General features: G+C 40.6%; 2 protein-coding genes and 1 long non-coding RNA gene across 4 annotated transcripts in view; 2 read left to right on the plus strand and 1 right to left on the minus strand.

Annotated features, from left to right (window-relative positions):
- focad (focadhesin) overlaps window positions 1-11,573 on the plus strand; it is a 52,362-nt gene extending 40,789 nt beyond the window's left edge. The window contains exons 28-44 of the mRNA XM_038731034.1: window positions 42-131; window positions 418-565; window positions 1,536-1,655; window positions 2,023-2,145; window positions 2,432-2,509; window positions 3,010-3,081; window positions 3,568-3,670; window positions 3,811-3,891; window positions 4,114-4,242; window positions 4,331-4,446; window positions 5,373-5,633; window positions 5,914-6,003; window positions 6,984-7,161; window positions 7,516-7,613; window positions 8,866-9,117; window positions 9,240-9,315; window positions 11,217-11,573. Of these exons, the coding sequence (XP_038586962.1) occupies window positions 42-131; window positions 418-565; window positions 1,536-1,655; window positions 2,023-2,145; window positions 2,432-2,509; window positions 3,010-3,081; window positions 3,568-3,670; window positions 3,811-3,891; window positions 4,114-4,242; window positions 4,331-4,446; window positions 5,373-5,633; window positions 5,914-6,003; window positions 6,984-7,161; window positions 7,516-7,613; window positions 8,866-9,117; window positions 9,240-9,315; window positions 11,217-11,290 (2,089 nt within the window). The 3' untranslated portion in view covers window positions 11,291-11,573. The remainder of the gene's footprint in view (window positions 1-41; window positions 132-417; window positions 566-1,535; window positions 1,656-2,022; window positions 2,146-2,431; window positions 2,510-3,009; window positions 3,082-3,567; window positions 3,671-3,810; window positions 3,892-4,113; window positions 4,243-4,330; window positions 4,447-5,372; window positions 5,634-5,913; window positions 6,004-6,983; window positions 7,162-7,515; window positions 7,614-8,865; window positions 9,118-9,239; window positions 9,316-11,216) is intronic.
- Window positions 9,482-18,500, minus strand: hacd4 (3-hydroxyacyl-CoA dehydratase 4). 2 transcript variants are annotated; one of them, XM_038731035.1, is made up of 7 exons: window positions 18,236-18,500; window positions 15,948-16,054; window positions 14,714-14,841; window positions 14,461-14,570; window positions 12,944-13,050; window positions 12,253-12,378; window positions 9,482-11,838 (listed from the first exon to the last, which is right to left on the minus strand). In XM_038731035.1, the coding sequence occupies exons 1-7, from the start codon at window positions 18,298-18,300 to the stop codon at window positions 11,756-11,758; spliced, it is 726 nt and encodes a 241-aa protein (XP_038586963.1). In that variant the 5' UTR covers window positions 18,301-18,500; the 3' UTR covers window positions 9,482-11,755. The 2 variants fall into 2 exon arrangements, with proteins under 2 accessions (XP_038586963.1, XP_038586964.1); XM_038731036.1 differs by having other exon boundaries at window positions 18,240-18,490.
- LOC119912064 lies at window positions 16,307-17,966 on the plus strand. Its single transcript, XR_005446063.1, has 2 exons — window positions 16,307-16,916; window positions 17,083-17,966. It is a non-coding gene; the product is annotated as an uncharacterized LOC119912064 (long non-coding RNA).
- Window positions 18,501-19,724: the final 1,224 nt, after the last annotated feature.

The following is a 19,724-nucleotide window of genomic DNA, read 5'->3' on the forward strand; positions in this document are numbered from 1 at the left end:
TGATAGTTTGTGCTTTCCATCTGTCTCTCTCTGTTATTCAGTGATGTCTCGGTTCAGAAGGACACTGATGTCCTCCTCAGCTCCCTGGATGCCCTAGAAAGTTGCGCTTTCAACCCCAACCTGGAATACAAGTTAGTGCTGAATAGACAGGATGTGAAGTACTAACCAGTAAGGGAGTAACAATATATACTACATGGTTTATTATAGCAGTAGTTCCCAATTGGTGGTTCGTGAGCATGTGAGTCACAATTGTGATTAAAAAATGATTTTGAAGTTTAGTGAATTTCCAGCATAGCAACTTTTATAAGTGTAATTTCTTTCTATAGAAGAAATAACGCAGATAGTTTACAGTGCAGTTAGACAGTCAATGCCAGCTCTGTTGGTCCTGACCCCTTCCTCCTCTGTCCTGTCTCTCAGTACTGGCTGTATGTTAGGTCTGGGTCTGGTGCTCACCGCTCTCTGTGGTACTGGACAGACGGACCAACATGTCCACGTCACCCAAACACTAGACAAACTACTGTCCAACCTGCAAGACAGCAACGGGCAGGGCCGCATGCAGCAGGAGGTACAACCCACCATATACAGCGGTTTTTCTATGATCCAGTTTTTCTATGATCCAGTTTTTCTATTATCCAGTTTTAGAGGTCTCAGAAATATTTGCTGGATTCTTTGAGAAATGTGCCCTGTCATGCTGACTTGCCTTTAGGGCTGGACGATATGGCCAAAAATGTTCTCACGATAAAAAGTTTCAGATCTTACGATAGCGATAATTATCACGATAAGTATCAAATCGTTTCTTTCGAGAAAGAAGAGTGAAATTTGAAGAAACCTGATGATTAATTGTGGTTTAAACCTTTCAACACTTGAGGCCAAACAGTGGATCACTTCACAAATCTGAGGACATTCAAAACTGTTATGATAAAATCTTTGTTAACAAATATGCATGAGTAAAATTAAGTAAAAGCTTTTTTCAGTCCTTTTTCCTCAACAAAATAAACATCTTAATAAAAAATAAAATAAAAAGTCCTAATTCATGTATGATTCAAATGAATAAAATCAAACATTTATTGAATATTTATCGAACATTTGTTATATTGTTATTGAAAAAATGTATGCGATAATTTTTGTTATTATTTTATTGTCCAGCCCTGTATGCCTTTTTCCTCAATTTTTCTGTTTTGATGATTAATTTGAAACCGTCACACTTTGGGAATGCTTGTATAGAGTATAGCAGAGCTTCTCTGGAATATGACAGCAGGGAATGTTACAGGAGTCCGTCATGAACACTAAATGGGAGCCAGTTTCAGCCACTATGATGCAGGAATAGTCAACATGTTTTAGAATGCGCAGAAATGGTAGTTAGTTTTGAGTTAAAGTCCTCACTAGTTAATGTGGATACACGTGTTGATAGATAGACCACACGGGCTGAGGGTAAATGGGTACAACAAAAAAGCAAAATCTTGACATCTTAATGAGAAAAGGATTTGCAATTGTGTTTGAAGAAGGATCTTCTTTGTACATGTCCACCTGTGCAGGTCCTGGCCTACTCTGTGGCGTGTGTGGGCGTCTCAGCCTTCAGCGGAGGCCTTATAGATGCTGCCAAGGCTGAGGAGGTCATGAACACTCTGCGCGCCCTGACTGAGGAGAGCCAGCAGGTCAGCTCAAGAGTCTCCTGTCAGTGAATTATTTCAGGGGTGTTTAGCAGCTGCTTCCTGCATGGTAATTCTAATGTTGTTAAAGAAAAAAACTGTCTGTCTGTTAAAGCAGTTTTCATCCTTGTCTTGGCTACAGTGCTCACTACTAGGCCAAGGAACATTTAAGTCAGTGTACAAGCTGTGATATTTATTCAAGAAGCAATTTAAAGATAAATGAGAGAATTGTAAGGGCAGAGTAGACTCCTTACACCAAATCCAGGCAATCAAGCCTTTCTGGATGTGCTTACATATTTCCACAGAATACGTTTGATTTAATATTTAGTACGTTTTGAGGCATTCTCTCTAGTCTTATCCCCTTTATCTTTAGACTCCAGGCTTCTCCCTGGCTCTAGGGTTGGTGGTCCACGGCCTGTCGATGTCCGGCCATGGTAAAGCGGAGGACATCCATCCTCGTCTGCTGGCTGCTTGGATCAAGATCTTACTGGCTGAGGTACCTCATCTACATTGTCTTTCCTACTTGCATTTATATTGAATGTACTTAACTTTTCCATTATAGTGAAGATAGTGAAGTCAGCATTAATTAAAGCGCTCCAGACCTTGCTCGTATTTTGCCTAAAATAAATTATATGATGAACCAGCCTAACCCATTAGGAGAGGATTGTAGGGAGAAGTCACGTTATGGTTTTGGCTGTTGGAAATATGATTTAAATGTATTACCAAGCCGTTGTATCTGAAAGTGTTGAGTGTTCAGCAGAGGAGTCGTCCTTGTGTTTCAGGGTTGTCCCACTATGCAGCGACTGGCTGCCGTCAACGGCCTGGTGGCTTTAGTAGGATCTGAGAGTTACCTCATTCAGGTGAGAAATCCACTCATCTCTTTGTTTGCTTCACTCGGTGGCAGTGCATAATGTACGCAACGGTTAGTGCTGAAAGGTAGTGAAGATGGATTTACTTTTAAGTTGAAGTCAATGACAACAAGGTTTACAAAGTGTTACATTTTAAAGACAATAGTTTGGGGGAATTTGCCAGGCATTTACATTTTTCACTTTAGGCTTAAGCTTTGTTCCTTATATATCCTTTATTTGGTTAGTGTGGCACCGCTGTTCCAGGGTTGATGGGCTAATCTGAGCCCAAAACTCTGGTATACAGCGAATACAGAGAGGTTTACCTGGTGGTGAGAGGCTTTAATCAGCACTGTGTGAACTCGTTTGGCGAGACCTTTAATGTAACTGATGTTCATTTCGATGTAAAAGTCCCACACTCCAGTTTTAATATGACATTTTTGCTCTAATGAGGCCACAGATGTTTCTGTAACCTTCAGTTTAGCTTTCATTCACCTCTTTGTCCTCTGATACAGCTATCCAGTGAGTTGGAGCTTACCTCCCAGCAGCAGAGCAGGTTGAATGAGGTCATTCGAGCCATCACACAGGTATGTAGGCACATTTTATTCTCAGGACTGTTTTGTCAATTTTGAAAATGTGACCTCCCAGTATTATTCTTGCTAAATGCCACGAGATGTAGCGAGGTTGTCAGACACTTCTTGTCTACTTTTGCTAAAAATTCACTGCTGTACTTTCAATATGGCCACCTTCAGGCCAACATTTCCAGTATCAATGAAATATTCCTACTCCCAGGAGAACAAAGCTTTTCTACTTTGGATCGGCTGTCCTCTAGTGCCACCCTCTTTCTGTGAGGCCCAGATTGGCAGGATATGTGTTCCTTAGTCAGGATAAACTCCAGTGATTCAGAGGCATATGTAGCTTTTCTTCATGTGCCACCCTTACACCAAATGCTGCACATTTTTTCCACAATGCCATTGCCATGCCATTTGCAGTCAAGTTTATATTTGTTTTTGTTAGTTCCGAGTACATTGAGCTGTCCTTTGCTCTTCACGTACATTGGCTCTCTTTTGCAGATCATAACATTCTCAGGAGCCATCGGGTTGCAGTCCAACAGTGCTTGTTTGGTGGGTCATTTGCATTTGGCCCATATGTCCACCAGCCACAGTCACACAGCAGGTAGATACAGCAGCTCAAAATGAAGGAAGCAATGCCAGTGTGAACCTCCATGTTACCACGACAGACTGAAATTGAGCGGTCTACTAAATGGGGAGCTATTTGATGTAAAATCTCTTTCTCTCCCCCGGTCATCTTCTCAGTTCCTCAAGATTTCAGTTACCTCCCAGAGAAAAGTGTCATCAGATCCATCATTGACTTCATCACAGAGGCAGGAAAGAAAGGTTGGTTGACTCAGTTAAACCAAGCATCTCTGCATCAGTAGAACCTCTTCTCACCATAAAACCCCCTTTTAACCTGTTCATCAGGGGAAACCCGGTTTATACCTTTCTTTTCAACAACACATCACAAATTTTAAACAAACTGTATGTGTACAAATGACCCGCATGTCAGAATTTCACGTGCACTCTTACTTTTGGGAATATCCTCTCTTCTTGTGGACCCAGGGCCAGAGTTTGCCCATGTATCTCTGGTTAAGACTGCTCTGACCCCCCTGGCATCAGTTGGAGCCAGTTTCCAGTACCCACCCATCAACTGGAGCGCTGTCCTGTCTCCTCTGATGAGGCTCGGCTTCGGTAAGAGTTCTCACATGTGTGTGTCGTTGTTCCTAAGGACTAGCACAGCCCAAACCACCGAACTCTGCTTCTTTCTTTTTTTTGACAGGAGAGGATGTACAGCATCAGTGTGTGGTGCTGGCAGCGTGTCAAGCTCAGTCTTCTCAGAGCGCCTCTCTCTTTCTGGGCTCCTGGCTCTCCCCGCCCCTTGTGCACAGCCTCAGCGTAAGTTCCTCTTGAGTAGGTTTAGTATTGAACCTCAGTACTGTATGTGTGATGGTATAAAAAGGCTTCCCATTCTTCAGAATCAAATTAATGTTTCGATTTGAATATCAGGTTGTACATACAAGTCCCCAATCACTTCTACTGCCCAGCAGAATCCTACACAGCAGAGCCTGACTGATACAGATACAGAACAGTGTCAGATTATTTCAAATCCTTGTATAACGCGTGTGCACGTTTAGCGCACGCCAGAGACTCATATGAATGTCAGAACTTTTCAAAGTAAAAGCTCTCAATAAACCTCTCATAAAGCATTGCTGCAAAAAACGTTCTCGCGCTTTTATTTCGGAGGCACAATCACTTGAGAGGAAGTAACTGTAGCTGTCATGACTGAGATCTATTTCAGCAACAGCCGCTATCAATTTATTTGTTTTTTATTTTTCTGCTATCAAAGCAATCTGGTCGCAGGTCAGGATATTAGTGCTGGTGGGCCGCGGGCCGCCTATTGCCAACCACTGCTTTAGAGAGACTTGCTATTATCTCTCAAGACCTTTTTTGCCGAGAATCATTAGACACTTTTTGTGGTGCTGGATATATGCAAATACAGTATCATGAGTTTCAGTGCTGAGACCAAAGCAACGCTTTTTAATAGCTTACTTTGACGAGTAGAAACATCAAACTTGTATGAACTAGCAGTTGTACAAGAACTTGCAAAAATAAAACACATAAAGTTGTTAGAAATTTAATTTTAACAAAAAGACGAGATAAAGAAGTAGAGATGACTAGATGTTAGATGCTAGCTTTGGTGGTTGACGGTTTTCAATAGCTAGTGCTACAGATACACGTAAGTCAGTCCCAGAAAGTACTGGTAAAGGTTCAGTAGCGCTACCTATAATACAATCAGGACTGAGCTTATTTTTCTCCTCCAGTACCAGACTCGGGCTCACCTGTATGAGAGCTTGGGCTTGTGGATGAAGCATGTTGCTGAGGACAAGCTCCAGGTCCACATGGAGAGTCTGGGGCTGCAGCAGTTCCAGGAGAGCCTTCGACCCCAGCGCCTGCCCCTGTGCCGCTCCCTGCTGCAGGGCCTCGCTCAGGCCATGACCCTTCCGAACCCCCCCAACAGCTGCTGGACCATCCTCCGTTCCACCACCGAGAAGATCTTCACCCTCCTGCCCAACCAAATCCAGGTACAAAGCTGAAAAGAAATCAACTGCTGCCACTGTTTACACACCAGCCAACGCTTCAATTCTGTACAGTGGGCTCACTTCAGCTGACAATCCAACTGCTTTAAGTGCTTGAACTGAACTGAACTGAACTGAACTGAACTGAACTGAACTGCAACTCCCACACAACCTCTCACATGCAGATATGTTAAGACAGATAATACTACATCAGCTGAGATGTCACTTAAGAATATCCTCCTGATTCCAGTAATCTTCTGTTGATTATAAATTCTTTTTGTTTTAGGATAATGAAGTGGATTTGTATGTGGGAATCGCCAAATGTCTGTCTGAGATGTCTGATACAGAGATTGAACGAATCGCTCGAGTCACAGAGGTACAGTATGATAAGTTCAAAATAGTATAAAAAAGATCAGTGTGCTGTGCCAACATTTGCTAAGGTAAATTGTGTAGTGGAATGTCTTAACTATAGAGTATATTTTAAATGCAATTTGGTTTCTTGGCATTTTTTTCAAGTTTTTTTTTTTATTACAATTTTGTTGTGTTTTTATATGCAAATGAGGTATTTCCTCACTAAATATGCGCTGATTTGTATATCCCTCAAATCCATTTTCCAGCACATCGATAAGAGTCAGATGGATGTTTTAGTTTTATTGTGGTACTATACCAAATGGCCAACAGTTTAACAACATAATTTTTTCATGGATTCATTCAAAATACACCACTCATATGTTTTCCACATATTTACAGAAAAATGCCACATAAAATGAGAATGATAAAATCAAAAAACCTTTGAACATGTCCTGCTGTAAGACCTAAGAAACAGTGTAAAACGATGATGCTCTGACTGCCTTGAAGGGCGAGGACAATGACTCAAATAAAACAAATTGGAAATGTAATTTTGAGAAAATAGCTGTCAAAGATTAGTTAACACAATAACACTCTTAGCAAAAAAATTTATGTTTGTCACATTAACACATCTCTTATAGATATTAAATATATGAACTGAAAGTTAAAAGTTGAACATATTGAAGCAGAATTTTGGACTGTGGTATCTGGCATGATTTGTTGTTTTTTGTAAACATAAACATAAATATTAAAATAACCTTTTGTGGTCGAGCCAGTTAGCCCACTCCATCTAGCTCGCTTAAAGCCACTAATTTGCTGGCATACATTTTTGTTAGTAGAAGAACGAGACAATCCAGGTGAAAACTGGTGCAGGTTAGAGGTTAGCAGAATGCATTGCTGTTTGTGCCAATGTTTTTTGATACTACCACAGGAAAGTCGAAAATATTCAAATTATACACATTGTGATGCTAAAAAGTTAAACAAAAACTCTGTTCTTGTGCTGTTTAGGATCAGATGGAGAAGACCTGCTTTGTCCTGGCTTACTTGACCTCCCAAGGCAGAGTTCCCCTCTTGGGTCTAAATGACGTCATTGCCGGTGTGCTTCGTGGTTGGCAAAGCCGCAACGTTGGCTGGCTCCTCCTGCAGACTTTTTACCAGTGTCGCCTGGCCACTAACTCCAATACAGGTTAGGCAAGAAATGGTCAGCTTCTGGAGCCAGAAGGCTTCACTTGCTGCGTCCAGAGAAAAAGTGGTGATGCATAGGGAAACTCTGTCAGGGTATAATTAAGAAGAACATACTATCCATCCAAGTTTTCAAAAGTTCAAAAATATTTGGCTTTTTCTGATGGGATCACTAGGTGGGACCAAAGTAGAGAATTTCAAATAAAATGATTTTAATGATGGATTTATTGGCGAAACAACATATACTTTGTTTCTTTGTATATATTTTTTTCTCTTCATGTGTTTCATAGTTTTACTATACGTGATTGTCCCCCTCTGGGTGAGCCTACATGTTGATCGGGTTTGTCCTTTGTTCTAGGCGTTTCGAAACGAATGGAGTGGCTCCTGGAGCTGATGGGACACATCCGAAATGTTGCCTACGGTGCAACCTCTGTCGCATGTGGAGACACCAAGCTGGTATGTTTCTGAGCTGTGCTGGAAAACTGCAGTGTGGTATTTCTAGAGCGGTCAGTGTGTCAGCATGTAGGTGAGAGTTAAGGTCTCTTTGGGAATACCTGTCATTCCTGAAATAGTTTGGAATGCAGCTATGGTCGTGTTGGGTGTGTCCAGTAAAATAAATTAAATGTTCAGCTTTTACACTTTAATCTGTTGTATTTAAAAGTAAAGTACATAATCATATTACAGCAGTGTAATCTTTTGATTAAGGACAATTGCGTTTTTCTAACTTATTATTGTGATTTTGAGCATCATTTCTATCACTTGCGAAAATTGCTGAGAAGTGGGAACACGGTGACGTCCCTGCACTAAAGTCTAATGGTGCAAGAAACACTAGCAGTCAGACCGGCTGTAAATGTTATTACCTACATGAGCGATCACAGTACTATAAAAATAAGACCCAAGTAGTAATATACCTGAATTAACATCGTAGGTCCATCTTAACAAGCAGTTGTTTATGGTTTATTTTAAATTCTGGTGAAGATCCAAGAGTTTCCAAGGCTGCATTTGGTGGATTGGAGCATTTTGAACATTAGCATTCCCCATGTTATTACTGAATTGTGTAATATTAGTGGCAACAGATGGCTTCAATCCCATATTGTAAGCAGTATATATATTACATATTATTGTGATGTATACTGTATATATAGTACAGCTACAACAATTAATAGAATAATCGATAAGTTGTCAACGGTTAAGTTAATGGACTACTATTTTGATAATCGATTAATCGGTTTAAGTCCAGCTACTTAAAGGTTCAATATGTAACATTTAGTGGCATCTAGTGGTGGGGGTTGTGAATTGCAGCCATCTGTCCAGTCTACCACTGCCCCCTAACCTTTCAAAGAGCATCGGACAGCTACGGTGGCTGACACAGCACAAAAGGTGTCTGACTAAATGCTGATGAACCATCATGCAGCTCTCTTTTACAAGGTGCACACGTGCAGCGAGCTGCCTTAATGACAAGGGGTAATGATTCTCAATGTGTCAGAACAGCCAGTGAGGTTCATTCATTTCAACACAGTGTAACATCACACAAGTCTGACTTTACTGTTACACTATGTTTGACCATGTAACGGATTTTATAAGTTAAACCAAACACAGCCTCCACCACCAGGTAATCTTTGTTGCTTCCTGCTTGTGATCCCCTTCCATGTCTGCAAAATTCCTGATAACTGAGTAATTATTTTAATTTCCTTTTATTTGTCTGCAGGCCACAGACTTCCTGTTCCAGGTTTTTGCTGCTGCTGTAGTTTCCTGGGGTGACCACTTCATGCCCCTCCTCCTTGGCATAAGGGCCCAGTGGTTCCCATGGCAACCCGGCTCCAAGCCCCAAATTCTACAACACAGTCTGTATGGCGAGGAGTCATTCACTGTCCACGCCCTGCCGCAGTGCCTGCTGGGAATGTCGCACAGCCTGACTCTGCTTCTGGACAAAGAGCCCTGGAGCAGCCAGACACACAAGGTTAGTGTGTTTGATTTGTGGTTGATGTAGTTTAATTTAAGAAAAACAATGTTGTTTATTTTGTTAGAGCCAAACCAGATGGTGACTGTGTGTGTGTGTGTGTGTGTGTGTGTGTGTCTCAGTTCATAGACTGGCTTCTCAGTATCACAGAATGTCCTGAACAGAGTCTGTCAGCCATGACCATCAGCACAGCCAAAGGTAACAAAACGCACATACAATACACAGGATGTTTTGGCATTTTTAACTTTAGCGCAGAGAAAATGACTTTCAGACATTATTTACCACAACCAGCTACCTAATAACACTGGCAACATATTTCCTACCTCATCTGCCGTCACCTCAATAAATCCACTGGACCACTCGGTAAAAAGTGTATCTGTTTATTTAGATACAGCAAAACTTCTGTACGTGAAGATTACAGTAAAATGAGTTGATAAAATAATGAGAGAAAAAGAGGAAGAGAGAGAGACAGGTCAAAAAAACTGTCCTCTGAGGTAACTCAGGAAATTTAAGGTGCATGCATTTCATAGGAAAAGACAATCACAGGCGTCTATTCCCCAAATATTACCAATGTAATATAAATGAATTATCCTCAACAAACGTATTGCATAACTGTAAATATAAACTGTAAATACATCAACCTAAATAAATATTCCTTCAAATTCCTTCTATATATGAACTTAAATTATTGCATGTTAATTAATAAAATTTCTATTTATCAATAAACTGCATTTAGGCTCCTACAATGACACGTATTATTGAAATTAATACAGACAAATGTGATTTACTTTTAGTTGATGGTTTACCATTTACAATTCATGAAGTCAGGGGAGATGGATCTGCCCCGACTTTACAAGGATGAACTCCAACTTTAAGTAGCATTCAGTTGTACTTTTTCTAGTAGGCAGTGTACCCATGGATGACAACTTGCACTTGACTTGAGATTCTCAGGCAAGTGCTGAAGTTAGGAGTGTCTCTTTTTCTATGATTTGTAAGCAGATGTACAGATAAATCACAATGAACCGCTGGTATAATGATACCCTCTGAAAGTGTAATGAACAATGAATCTAAAAATGTGTGTACCATGTTTGTGTGTTCGGATTTAAGAGAGTTGAACTCATAGAAGAACGTTGGCACCAACTGCAGCAATAGTGCACAGTCAAGTGTTTTAATCCCCTCCAGGAGATGCAACAGCTAACCGTGTTGTTGAGCAGGTTAGATCAGCGGCTAATAACAGTAATTAACACCAGCACGCACCACCCTCCCCTCCCCTCCCCCAGTAGTGACATGCCATTCATGCTTACAGTGTTTCAGCCACAAATGTCTAATTCAAAATACGTGAAATTGACTTAAACTATTAACTGCTAGTACTTACTTCAACGCAGAACTATCTTAATAAAGGGTTAATAAACTTGCTTTACCATACTGTGCTGCCAATCAGCTCTATCGCCAATGTACCCCAGTGGCCAACTGTGGTACTACACCTTAAATAAAACCATTAGAAAAGAGACGCAAGTAAAGGTGTTGACAGGACACCTCCACCATCACTGCACACAAGGTCAATTATTAAACCATGACATTTTTTTATTTGCAAAACCGTCTAACTATTTCAATGTGTGTGTCATCTCGAAGTTCAATCTTGGCAGAGTTGGCGGACAGTAATTTGCATGTGTAGTGGGACACATAACTCAGAAGCAGACAAGGAAGAGATGCAACTTTTTTGCTGGGTGTGCAGCTTCCATTGAAACCAGAGGACAAGTATCCAGGTCTCATAAGACATCCATGATATAGACCATGCAGGTTTCAAAAGAAACCAAAATTGGTTAAGAGGGAGGGGAAGAGGGGGAGGAGACGCTGATGTCTGCATTGTTTAAACATAACAGTATGGACAGAAACATCAGTAGCAGTAGCTAGCAGAAACCTACACGGGTGAAACCTGAAACACACAGCCTTCTCTTACCACACAGTCTTTCCTCTTACATTTATATCTCACATTCACAAGAGCAAACAACTTTCTTGGCAGAATAAAAGCTCTTTGTTTAATTACAAACTGGATAAACTGGAGTGGTTTATCTGATCGTCCTTGCGTGTCTTTCCAGCTGCCCTGTTGGCCCTGAAGTCCTCCTCTGAGTTCAAGAAGAAGGCTGTGTGGACAAGGGCGTACGGCTGGTAGCCAGGGGAGCAAACAGACCGTTACTATGGCAACGGCTACAGACGGTCTTCGCAAAAACACGGCTGGAGCTTTAACACACTCAACCTGTCTCTGTTGGACACCAGGCTCTGAACATGTGGAAACGGCTACTGCAGCACCATGGACATTTACATTTATGAACTTTAACTGAAACTGCACTGCCATTGTTCTGCCATCAGCTTCAACCGCATATGAGAAGGACAACTTCAAGAGGAATGTGCTCTGTCAAAACAGTAAATGCCCCATTAAAGGTTCTTTAAATACAGTAAATTTGATTTTGTGGTTCTTGAGTTCAAGATCTCTTAAATATATAGATTTGAATGATGATACATCTTGATGATTATCAAACTCACTGAATTAAAAAAGTAAGATTTAAAAAATTGTACTTCAGAGGAGGTTGCTGAAAGACTTAAACCATCCAAGCATTCAGACTTTTGACTTCAGGGGTCACTCCCTTTTCATCTTCTTGTTCCATTTCTCCAGCTGCTGTTGTCTCTCCTTCAGCAGTTGCCAGACCGTTACGGAGGCCCCTAAAAAGACAACACCGGTGTTACAATGTCAAGAAACGAAATACAAACAAACTAAACTGTGAGTGCACAGTGTGTCTGTACTAATTTTATATTTATGGCACAAATCTAACCGATGCAAACATGGTCGTTACAAATTTGGCTTTGTGGAGACATTGTCCAAATGCTGCAAAAACGAATACCTGCTATGAGTGTAAAACAGCGTACCAAGTAAAACTAAATAGTGTGAAGGTAGTAAATAGGTACTGGTAGTAAATAGATGATAGTAAACTGTCTGCAGTTTCTTTGGTTGGAGTTGCTACATGTTGAAGCATGATGAGCCGCAACTGAATTACAGTGTAAACAACAGATTTCTGGCTTTGTTAGGCCGTGATCTTTTACACTCTTGGGTTTCTGTAGCTTGCTTGCTCATCTTACCTAGAGCAAGAACAGGCAGGTAGACCATCAGGAGGAAGGGGAGGTGAATGTGTGTTGACGCTGTTGAATTCAATGAGTTTGGTGCTGCTGACTCAACATAAGGCAGGGCCTGGTATATAGTGACACCTGAGGAAGACAAAGAAACACTCATGCCACAGTAGAAATGGAAATGTTTTAATACTTTACATTTAATGTTCTTTAGGGCCTTGTTGAGAACCCGTCTGAGGGATTCTTAAAATCAATATAAATTATTCTGCTGCAGTCCAGTAACATTGCATCTGGTGTTTTGAAAGGGCACACACTTCGCCAGTTGGAGTAGTTACTGATATACTAGAGCTTCACAGCTGTCTGTACTGTGTTTGCTGGCAGCCAACATGTGTTCTGTCGTACGCACACAGCAGAGGCTGGAATGTACTTTCCTCTAACACTTCCTGACATTTTATCATCGTCTCTGCTTTGTTAACTAATTTCCTGTATGTGCACACTACTTCCCTTATGCAATACCAGGCTTACATTCTAGCAACTCATTGTTCAGTGAGGTCAGCAACACTATACTGTGACTGCCCATTTATAATCCTAAATATCATAAATGAGTGAGTCGGTCTGAAGCAGGCCTAGCTAATTGGACTAAAACTATCAATTTCACAATCTGATAGTAAAAACAAAGTTGATTTAAAAATGAATTAGTCACCTTCAGTGGCCACTGACAGGATGTACAAGGGGATCAAGAGTGTGTAGCGAGTCCACAACATGGTGATAGAGGGTGTACCCATAACACACAGTAGCTCGTATGGGTACCTGTCATCAAACAGTACACATCAGAAAGGTTAACTCAGGACCATTTTTTTATAACATGTGTTTTTTTTTGAGAGAATGCAGAGCAAATAAAACCTCTGGTTCTTCCCTTTCCCTCTTTTTAAATAACTCTACTCCATTGCCCACCCTGGTTCCTCCTTCTAGGTACCAACAGTAAGTGCGTAGAAAATAACACCTATATCTAACTCTGTAATATTACAGGACTATATACATTTACTATACACACCGTATTTACATTCACACATGGAGACACCCCTACATGTAATTTAAATGTAAGTGAGAAGAAGGGGGGGAAAAAACGAAATAGGTATCTACCTATTTATTAACTGAGCGTGGAGTGGATATAGACACTGAAATGGAGACAGGTGGGGCTAGAGGCCCTCGCTTGCCCATTAGATAGCATAGTAGAGATACTTACAGTAGTTCAAGTGCAAGAAATCCAAAGGACCATTACACTTGGCAGCTCTCTCTGTATGTTGTAGAAAGACTATTCCCAAACACTTGTTTCACTGTAATCTATGATACTTCTGCAACTCTCTCTGTACCTGACAATTTGTGTCCATTCAACCTGACTTGAACAGCTGGTTAGTTCAGAATTTTGCAGCCAGACTCTTTACAAGCGCCAAGAGGACACTGCTTGAACCCCAATTTTAGCATGTTGGCTGCAGTAATCTTTGCTATTTTTATATTATCAATGGATTAAATGATGTGTGTCATGTCCAGGAAGTGTCTTGTAGTGACGATCTTACAGATAATGATGATTTCTTCATATAGATCTGCAGTTCCCTCAGCTCTACAGGGCTTTTGTAAGGAATTGTTCTTTACAAACTGGTAACTCAGTGTAAGTCTAAAGGCCTTTTAGCAGACCCAAGAGCCATTGCTAGGCTACCGACCTAGCAAAATGGACAACAACCCAGGGGCCCAAAAGCCCCAGGCACTTTGCTGTTAGTAATGTGATTAATTGTAAATGTGTTAAGTAATTTGCACTGCTACTGTGCAAAATCAAGAAATGAGCAGGGGTTAAAAATGGTAGTTTCTGCGTTCATTACTGTATTTCAATTTACATTGTGTTTATTTGAGGGATGTTCCAGAATAATTTTGTGTGGGTGGGGCTCCGAAGCCCCCTAACAGGTTCATCCGGCCATGCCTAGAGGCTACAACATGGATGATTTTGTCATTGTTGGTATGAGGAGGGTACAAGAAAATACCGTGGCGAGTCCATCTAAGGACTGTGAATATTTACAGCAAACATCACTGAGAATTGTCTAATTGACATCTTATTTTGAACAGATTAATAAGACACCCTAACTGACTTCCATCATTGGGCACTGTTGTTAGTGGGGCAAAAACAAACTATATTTTGGTGAAGAGAAAAGTAAGTGATATGGATACCGTAGGAGGTCCTGAATGTTCCACAAGAACAGTTGTACACACACGACTGGTTTACTCTGGATCTCCTCCAGAATGATGACCATGGTCAGCAGGAGGTTCTTCTCCATAACCTGAAAAACAGGTAGCATGCACCAACTAATCCACCAGCAGTTTCAAAAGGATAAAGAACTCTTTATGATGTATTTTAGCATTTTTTTATCATCCGCATGATTCATAAGGAAATTGCATCAAGAGGCGGAGCTGTGATACACACTTGGACGAAACGAGGCAGGAGTCTGGCTTTCTCAATTTCGTCTGCGATGTGGAAAAGTTCCAGGATGGAGAGCAGCTGACACAGACTCATCACAAAGCCAACAGCGTAAAATGTGTCTGCTACGGCATCTGCGAAGAGAAATATCGCATTCCATCATTCTATGCCACTCTCCTGACTTAAAACCAATGATGATTTAGAGAGCTGGTCTTTCATACTGAGCTCAAAACCATCTTGTGACCTGGTGCAGCCAGAACAGTCTGGAGCTCAACACTCTGAAGACAGTGGAGATGGTTGTGGACTTCAGAAAGAGCCCAGCCCCACCCTCCCCATCATCCTGTGTGACTCCCCCGTCACCACTGTGGACTCCTTCCGCCACCATCATCTCCCAGGACCTCAAGTGGGATCTGAACATCACCTCCCTCACCAAAAAGGCCCAGCAGAGGATGTACTTCCTGCGGCAGCTGAAGAAGTTCAGCCTGCCAAAGACAGTGATGGTGCACTTCTACACCGCCATCATTGAGTCCATCCTCACCTCCTCCATCACCATCTGGTACGCTGCTGCCACTGCCAGGGACAAGGGCAGGCTGCACTCCTAGAGGACTCTGAGGCGAGCAGGAAAGATTGCAGCTGACTCCTCCCACCCCGGACACAAACTGTTTCAGACTCTCCCCTCTGGCAGGGGGCTGCGGTCCATTAGGACCAAAACCTCTCGCCACAAAAACAGTTTCTTCCCGTCTGCAGCTAGTCTCATCAACAAGGCCCGGGTCCCCCACTGACACTCCCCCCTTGCAAATGATACAAATGTCTCTGCACATGTAAATACTGTTTCATTTCATACACAAACCTGGCATATTACACATAGTTGTTAATCATTGTTGTTCTATATTTTTATATTGTCAATTTATATATTTATGTTCACAATACTCTCTTCCGTTGCAGTACGTCTGCACAACACAAACCAGAATGATGCACATGTAAATATCTGCCACGTTGTTCTTTCTCGGCAAATAGTTATATTATTATATTATTATTTTTTATTATTCTTATATAACTTGCATTGTTTATTCCATGTTTATATATTTCTAGATGTATTTATGTTAACTGTATGTTTGTCATGTGTAGCACCTTATCACCAAAGCAAATTCCTCATATTTGTAAAGCACTACCTGGCAATAAAGCTCCTTATCATTCTGATTCTGATTCTGAAACGATGTTTTGCTTTGATATAACTCACCTTGACCAAATGTGAGAAACCTGGCTATGGTGTTAGCCAGTATCCATGTGTGTCCACAGAACTGGAACAGGTTATATGAGAAAATGTAGACAAGCCTGAAGCTGAGCCTGTAAGAGGAAAAAAGGGCACAGACCAGATTATTTAAATTGGCATTTGTTTTTTTGTTAAATCAAGGCCTCACATTCTGGACATCTTCCCTTGCACATGTGTAAACAGTTCATAACACCTGCTTTCTGGCACATCTAACTGGCACAGTAAATGGAACAGAGCCATCGTTAATGTCATTAGTTACACCTGTGCTGGTCAAAATGTCAGACGGATCTGTTTACTGTAGAACTGCAAACGCTGATGTACTTTGATTATAATATTCTCATAAATCATGTAACTGGAATTTTGAGTAAATTAAATTACATGGAAACACAGATGAAGAGTATATTTGCTCAAGTCCTGTAATTAAGTATAACTTTATTTACCATTTGTTAGACTTTTTACTTTTAGTACTAGAAAGTACTGTACTTTTTCAGTTCACTACATTTATCGTATAGCTAAAGTTAGCTAGTCTGAAGGTAACACCACCACACACATCACATTAACGTGCTGCTTACACATTAACAACTATTCAACACCCTGAGTCTGAATATATTTCTTTTTCACAATAGTCCAGAAATACATATTCACTTTCTTGCTGATAGTTAGATGTGTAAGTGAGAACCACACTCACATTGTGTTTATTTATACAGAGCTGGAGCCAGGAGCTGATTAGCTTAACTTAATGTAGCATAAATGGAAGGCTAACGTTAGCTTTCCAATCAAGAAATAATTGCAGTAAAAGAATACAGTACAGAGGTGACCAGGCTCCAACAAGGACTGAATATTTTCACATCTAACTCTGTGAATTAAGGGTTTAATTTGATCAAACCACAGTTGGTGGTTGTTGGAACAGTGGAAAGACTAGCCACGCTGGTTTTGGTGAGTTTTATTTTGTTTCTGTCGAGTTTCAATGGAGTGCCTTATACAATGACTTAACAAGGCAATTTGTGAAAGAAAGAAACTTGTATTCAGAAAGTGCAGAGGTGTATTTTGTTTATTCACAAAAAAGCCTTTGTAACATAGCTTACTTGTCGCTTGCACACAGATCTCCCAGCTGAAACTACAGGGGGAGGCCTGAGCTATCGGACTTTCGCCTCTGGAAGTACAGTGGTGTCATCAGACAGGACGACATAGGGCTAGCTGGTTAGCATGCTAACTTCAGTAGATATTTCTGTCTTTGACATGACGTCAGAACTGTTCTGATGTTCTACACATTCTGTTCATAATGTTGATGATATAAAATAATTTTTATGTTTAAACAAAAAAATTTGGCAATGTTTGACATTGTACATTTAAGTCACCTATAAAACCACCTCAGAGAACTCTAGTACTCACTCAAGCTCCATGAAACCCTCATTAGGACTGTTAAACCCTTCAAACCCCCTCATACCCTATGGTGGAAAGTGACATAAAACTGAAATTTCAAATTATAAATCTGGCTGCTAAATGCTCCTCTTAGTTCACCAGCCAGTCGCTAACTGTTTCTGTCTGCTGTCTGGTGCTGGTGGTGTGCAGTGTGTTTATTCAAGCCTTTTTTTTTTCAAAATAATTTAAATGAGACCAGTGAGACTGAACCAAAACCAAAACAATGAACTGAATGAAAATGAATGAAAAGAGGCTAAAAAGGCGTGTAGAACTCAGGGAAACTGCAGAGTTGGTGATAATTCTCAGTGGGTTTGTCTGAGTGACAATTTACACATTACACATGTAATTTGATCCATTGTTTATGCACACCTTATTTGACCATTTATAAAATGTACTTTGATTACTAACATTCCTGTATTTGAAATTTGACTTCAAGATATATTGGTAAAAAGTCAATCACAACACCACCGTGTTACACACCATATAAATGTAACATAAAGCTTCTTCATAAAATACTGTAGCTTTGAAATAAAGTCGTGCCTCTAAACCGGCCTGCTAAAAAAACAGTCCGGTCTGTTACCCTGGGTAGTTTTAAAACTCAGTGCATATGTTTTATGAGCTCATCTTGGAATTAAAACCTGCAAAATAAGTGCTAATCTGTCAGATATATTTGAAAACTAAGCCTTCTTTACAGCAGTTTAGCTGTAAATGCTTGGAAAGATGACAGTAAGTCGAGCTTTGTTTATCATTAGCGTGGCATTCCTCAACACGCCCGGTTTCTTCCACAGCAAGAAGCTGATCAGACAACGCTGTGAAACTCTCAGAGTACTCACTCACATTCTCCTCTCCTCTCAGTCTTCTTTAGGTCTTTTTGTTGCAGGAAAAAGGAGCTGCTCATAATCCCTGTGTGAGTTTGAGAAGAATAGTTTTTCCATGTGCAGTTCCTTGCTGCAGTTAGTTTTCTCTCAGTAAACAGAGACCCGCCTCTTACTTCATACTCCCTCAACAGCAAGCAGACAATGCTGCAATATCTGGGGTTTGCAGCTTCCTCAGGTTGATTGTCCCACTTATTACTTTACAGCAAGTAGGAAGTGGAAGTGGGGGAGTCGGACGTCACGACAGAAGGAGCAGAGGGAAACAATGAGCCGTGCAGAGCACACGGCACATATGTAGAATGCTTGGATTAGCAGCAGGAAGGAGTAAGAGCAGAATACCTTTACCAACACCACCGCCAAAAATATGCACCTCTCAAAACCTCAAAGTGAGGGAAAGTGTAAATTCTTGACATACCACTGTTGTATTTCTGTTACTGACACAGAAATATTTACATCGACAATGAAACATATCAGTGGCTAACTTAACTGTAACACAACAACACACATAACATGCAAGATATAAACACATCACACAACTTAACAGGTTTAAAATGTATTTTCCAATGTGAACATGTGCAGCCAAATGAATCTGTTTAAATGATAAGGATAAAGATATTCTATGATATATCACAAATCCCATGAAAAGACAAAAACCAACAGTTACTTAGTCCGTCTCTCAGTACTTTTTTGACTTCTCCACCCTGTCTGTGGTTTTCAGCTCCACTGGTTTCCACTGAAGACATAAATCTTGAATAACAAAACGTTACTCAAACAGGAGGACATATTGCATCTGTTGGCAGCAGGATGGTGTATGTGGGACTGAGTCCAAATAAACACAGTGTGTGTGTTCGTGGTGATGAAGGAGCATGTCATCCAGTGCAACAGTGTGCCTCACTGATGTGTTTAATGTTTTTTTGACAACAATGGAGCTCTGTGGCACAGAGAATGGTGATTAGCAGACATGGATTTGTTGGAATTTGTTGACAAGTAGAATTATATACTATAATAATCTCTCTCGCTCTCTCTCTCTCTTTGGCCCCCTGGTGACTTAATGTATGTAACATGCTATGTGTGTGCATTTACCCAGATTACTGTCCATTAGTGTTGTAACTGTCATTAATTATAATGTATCACATTCCAAAGTATATAAATTGTACTTTTGTGGTTGTAATTTCTTGTTATGGTAAAAAAAAACAAAAAACAATAAGAGATGAAGCTTTTTAACATTCCTGTATCCACTCTTTCATGGACTGTCAAGCACATAATCCCTGGTGCTGCTGTCAATCAAATAGTATGCACTGCTCTCTAGTGGTGGAAAAAATAAATTCATCTTGGAGATTTATCAGATTTAATCCTAATTCATTTAAACAGCTCAAGGCAGAAACAGACCAATTTTAATTACACAGAGCTTTCAGTGGAGGTCATAAAGAGTTTTTTATCAGGTGGT

Source organism: Micropterus salmoides, unplaced genomic scaffold (genome assembly GCF_014851395.1).
Source record: "Micropterus salmoides isolate LMB-PRFRI ecotype aquatic unplaced genomic scaffold, ASM1485139v1 Ms_hic_scaffold_2, whole genome shotgun sequence".
NCBI lineage: Eukaryota > Metazoa > Chordata > Actinopteri > Centrarchiformes > Centrarchidae > Micropterus > Micropterus salmoides.